Source organism: Thrips palmi, unplaced genomic scaffold, assembly GCF_012932325.1.
Source record: "Thrips palmi isolate BJ-2018 unplaced genomic scaffold, TpBJ-2018v1 HiC_scaffold_15, whole genome shotgun sequence".
In the NCBI taxonomy this organism is placed as follows: Eukaryota; Metazoa; Arthropoda; class Insecta; order Thysanoptera; family Thripidae; genus Thrips; species Thrips palmi.
Genome location: NW_023144624.1, coordinates 5,548 through 10,099, shown reverse-complemented (window position 1 = coordinate 10,099; position 4,552 = coordinate 5,548). Strand labels below are relative to the sequence as shown.

Genomic DNA, 4,552 nt, shown 5'->3' with positions numbered 1-4,552 from the left:
CTTGAAATGAAACTTTGTTACAAAACAAGAGGGTGCTAGTTCTAAAGAGATCAAAAAATCAATTCTTAAAATGAAACAAAGAGTAAAAAAGACTACAGGGAAAGAAATGATTAATGTGGTCCAGTGACAAATCTTGACCATATTAAAGGAGTGAACATGTGATAATAACACTAGGCAGAGCAGACACCTCGAACTGAAACGCTGTTATATTATATAAGTTATCAAGCAAAGCATTAAAGTCAGTCTTGAAATGAAACTTAGTTACAAAACAAGAGAGTGCTAGTTCTAAAGAGATCAAAGAATCAATTCTTAAAATGAAACAAAGAGTAAAAAAAACTACAGGGAAAGAAATGATTAATGTGGTCGGGTGACAAATCTTGACCACATTAAAGGAGTGAACATATGATAATAACACTAGGCAGAGCAGACACCTCAAACTGAAACGCTGTTATATTATATAAGTTATCGAGCAAAGCATTAAAGTCAGTCTTGAAATGAAACTTTGTTACAAAACAAAAGGGTGCAAGTTCTAAAGAGATCAAAGAATCAATACGTAACATAAAACAAAGAGTAAAAAAAAACTGCAGGGGCAGAAATGATCAGCGTGGCCCAGTGACAAATCTTGACCATATTAAAGGAGTGAAGATATGATAATAACGCTAAGGCAGAGCAGACACCTCAAACTGAAAAGCTGTTTCTAAAAGTACACGGGGTTAACATCCTTCATATCGAAATTACTTCGGCACGTTGGGCAGGTTTTCATAGGGAGATCGATTTGGTTCTTTGAGGTGATCCACCCTTGCAGGCATGGAGGGTGAAATACATGCCCACACTTCGTATTCGAAAACTTCCCCTTCGATGTCTCCTTGCAAATTGCACAGAGCACACCTTCAGACTTGCTTTCTGTTTTGTTGGTGGGAGGTCTTCCCCTCCTTTTAGCAGGGCCCTTGCCAGAGGCTTTTGGCTTCTTGGTCGGAGCAAAGTCTGGATCTGCCCGGTCATCAGAAGATGGGAGATCGGAGAATTTAAAATCAGGCGACAGCCTCCTGGAGTTGACAGCTGTTTGAGACCAGGGAGGAGACTGGGATCTCCTGGAAGTGGAGGCTCTCGCTGATCTAAAGGAGGAGCCTGGATTGCTGTTCAATTTCAACTGGGGAGATGGAGATCTCGATCTCCTTGAGGAGGAATGTCTAAAATTAGAACGGGAGGAGGTAGGAGATGGGCTCCTTGATCTCCCAGAGTTGAAGTACCACGCAGCATGAGGTGACCGTTTAGAAGAAGATTTTCTTGATTTGTGAGACTCAGAAGGGGAGGGGGTCCTGGATGCCCTCTTCGAAGCTGCAGCAGAAACCTTCTTGCTAGTTGATGGGCTCCTCGATCTTCCAAAGTTGGAGTACCACGCTGCAGGTGACTGTTTAGAAGATTTTCTTGATTTGTGAGACTCAGAAGGGGAGGGGGTCCTGGATGCCCTCTTCGAAGCTGCAGCAGAAACCTTCTTGCTAGTTGATGGACTCCTCGATCTTCCAAAGTTGGAGTACCACGCTGCAGGTGACTGTTTAGAAGATTTTCTTGATTTGTGAGACTCAGAAGGGGAGGGGGTCCTGGATGCCCTCTTCGAAGCTGCAGCAGAAACCTTCTTGCTAGTTGATGGGCTCCTCGATCTTCCAAAGTTGGAGTACCACGCTGCAGGTGACTGTTTAGAAGATTTTCTTGATTTGTGGGACTCAGGAGAGGGGGTCCTAGATGCCCTCTTCGAAGCCGCAGCAGAAGGCTTTGTGCTGGGTGATGGGCTCCTCAATTTCCAAGAGTTGGAGTACCACGCTGCAGGTGACCGTTTAGAAGATTTTCTTGACTTGTGGGACTCAGGAGAGGGGGTCCTAGATGCCCTCTTCGAAGCCGCAGCAGAAGGCTTTGTGCTGGGTGATGGGCTCCTCAATTTCCAAGAGTTGGAGTACCACGCTGCAGGTGACCGTTTAGAAGATTTTCTTGACTTGTGGGAGGACTCAGGAGAGGGGGTCCTAGATGCCCTCTTCGAAGAGAAATTCCGATGAAGAGAGGATGACCTACTTCTAGAACGCTTCATGAAAGAATGACAGTATGAGGTGGGAGAACGGGACAATGACCTGCTTCTAGAAGCCACAGGAGAAGTGGAGTTCTTCCTGGAGCCAGACTTCCAAGATGGAGATGCTGACTTCTTAGACTCAGCGGCAGAGCAGGCCCTCTTGGCTGCATTGAGGGATTCCCACACCTTTGATGTTCCCATAGAGGAAACACTGTTCAAGGGTGGGGAGGGAGATCTTGATCTCACAGTCTCTATAAAAGGAGCCGGGTCTTCTTCAAACATCCAGCTGTAGTCTGGAGTGGGTGATCTGGGTGATCTGGGTGATCTACGTAATCTTTCCGTGGAGCTGCAGTTTGGGGTCGGAGAATTCATGATTAATACATCTGGCCCATCGTCTTGAAAGCAAGTTTTGTTAAGATCTTGCAAGTCAGTCTTCACTGCCACTTCTTGCGAGACGGTCTGAATAACTGCCACTGGCTGCTGCACTGCCTCTTGCTTGAAGCCACTCTGTGTCTCTGCAACTGGCTTGGGGTCATTCTGCTTAGTTGGTACTACTTGCTGGAAGGCGGCCTGTGTGACTGTCTCTTCATGAATTTCTTGTATAGCAGTACCACGGCTTCCATTAAGTTTGTTGAAAGAGTTTTGAAAAAAAGCCATGAGATCTGCAACAAAGAGAAGAACCATGTCAAAACAGAAAATACAAATTGTGAGAAGAGTCATGCCCAAAGAATACTCGTGATCCATAGATCACATACTTCCCAGAAATTGAACGTCATAAGACTTGTTAAAATAAAGAAAAATATAACATGAAAAGGAGGTTTACAGTGTACACACCTTCAGCTCTGATGCAAACCATGTTGACTGTAGCTGGGACAGCAGCTGGGGCAGCAGCTGAAAAGAGCAAATTAAAAGATTATCTTTCCGATTCATTTCTGTTTTCAGCAAGTGTAGCAGCCACACATAAATGGTGTTTTGAAGGTTCAAAATATTGAGATGTTATCTTCCTAATTTATTTCTCGACGGATCAATCAAGATAGGAATCACATGAATGCAATACTTAAGTAAGTGGTTAGGAGAAATAACAAAAATTAAAATACTTTTTTAAAAGTCGTAACTAATTGAGTAATGGTGCACTCCAAACAAAGTGACAATAATCAGACTTGAGAAAGAGACGTGGAAGTTAACGTACCTGAAGGAAGCAAAGCCATGGCTGAGGGTGGATGGGCAAAAGCTCCACCATTGTGAGCTGCAGGCCCTGCATGGGCATGGACTGCCGGAGGCTCTGGGATGGCTGCTGCTATATCAGGTGCCGGCCCAGCATGAGCATGGACTGCAGGTGGCTCAACGATGGCTGCCTCTAAATTGACTGCAGGCCCAGCATTGACATTGACTGCAGGTGGCTCAGCGATAGCTGCTTCTAAATTCTCTGCAGGTCCAGCATTCACGGCATCAGGCACATCAACTGTGAAGGGAGACACAATTAAGCATAAAGATCACTCATATTGAATGGTTCTGAACAAAACAGCTGAGATCTTCAAACTTAATAAGTTGTTGGAACAGACAGTTAAATGAGAAGGCACATTTAGTTACAAATAATTTAACAGATTGGAGGAAAATTGGTCAAATCAAAATTGTGTTCCCTTACCTTCAATAAGCTGCTGCTGTTGTGCCTGCGCAGCTGCTGCAGCAGCGGCGGCAGCTGCAGCTAAAGCCTCCAGGCGGCGCTGACGAAGCAAGTTGACGTCCATCCTGTAAAGCAACAAAACGTTAAACATTACACCAAAACACTTCTAAATACGGCTGAATGAAGAACGACAAGATCTAACCGGGGCTTAGTTGTACTTCACATCCTCAGAAATTAAAAATTCATAATATTAACAAAAGGTTAACTTATAAGTGACATTTTCAAGCCCAGCACATTGGGTGTCTCGAATGACACTTTCGTCCTAATGTTATTCATTCAGTCACAAGAATGAGCATTGCTAATGCCTCCAAGCCAACCACCTAGCAATCTGAGATACTCCTTAAAATACATGATACAACGGGCACGATGACCATCAAAAGAACAGACACCAAAATATTCCCAGGTGTACTGCAGTTAAAAAAGAACAAATAATCCCTCAATCAAGCAACTAATCCATTAAGCCCAAGGTTCCACTACGTTCACGTTGTGCACGCCGGCATGCCTATCAAAATGGCGCGGGTTGAGGTTAAGGATCACAACGCCCACTCGTGCGCATAGAAATACGTGGCTTCCACTTACTCAGCATTGAGCAACAGAACAGTTTCCTTTCAAAACAAGTAAACAAGTGCGAGGAGAACAAATAAATGTGGTCAAATGACATAACAAGCTTGCTGGGAATCCTAGCCGGAGGGGAAACATACTCCTTCACGAGAACTACTTTCGCTTTCTAAAAAGCAAATCCACATGTCCAAACGGACACGAGATCGCGAAAAGTGCGATAGGAAGGGGTTAAAGTAAACGGGCCG

At 44.4% G+C, this 4,552-nt stretch overlaps 1 protein-coding gene across 1 annotated transcript; it reads right to left on the bottom strand.

Moving 5' to 3' along the window:
- Window positions 1-697: 697 nt before the first annotated feature.
- On the bottom strand, window positions 698-4,332 carry LOC117641007 (serine/arginine repetitive matrix protein 2-like). Its single transcript, XM_034378093.1, has 4 exons — window positions 4,326-4,332; window positions 3,252-3,524; window positions 2,897-2,953; window positions 698-2,724 (listed from the first exon to the last, which is right to left on the bottom strand). Exons 1-4 carry the CDS (start codon window positions 4,330-4,332, stop codon window positions 698-700), a joined length of 2,364 nt encoding a protein of 787 aa, XP_034233984.1.
- Between the last annotated feature and the right edge of the window lie 220 nt (window positions 4,333-4,552).

Bases quoted from the DNA above. Each gene is read 5' to 3' on its own strand.
- LOC117641007 (XM_034378093.1), bottom strand. The intron at 2,954-3,251 runs GTACGTTAACTT...TGCTCTTTTCAG, and splicing joins CATGGCTTTGCTTCCTTCAG to CTGCTGCCCCAGCTGCTGTC. The intron at 2,725-2,896 runs GTGTGTACACTG...TCTTTGTTGCAG, and splicing joins GGTTTGCATCAGAGCTGAAG to ATCTCATGGCTTTTTTTCAA.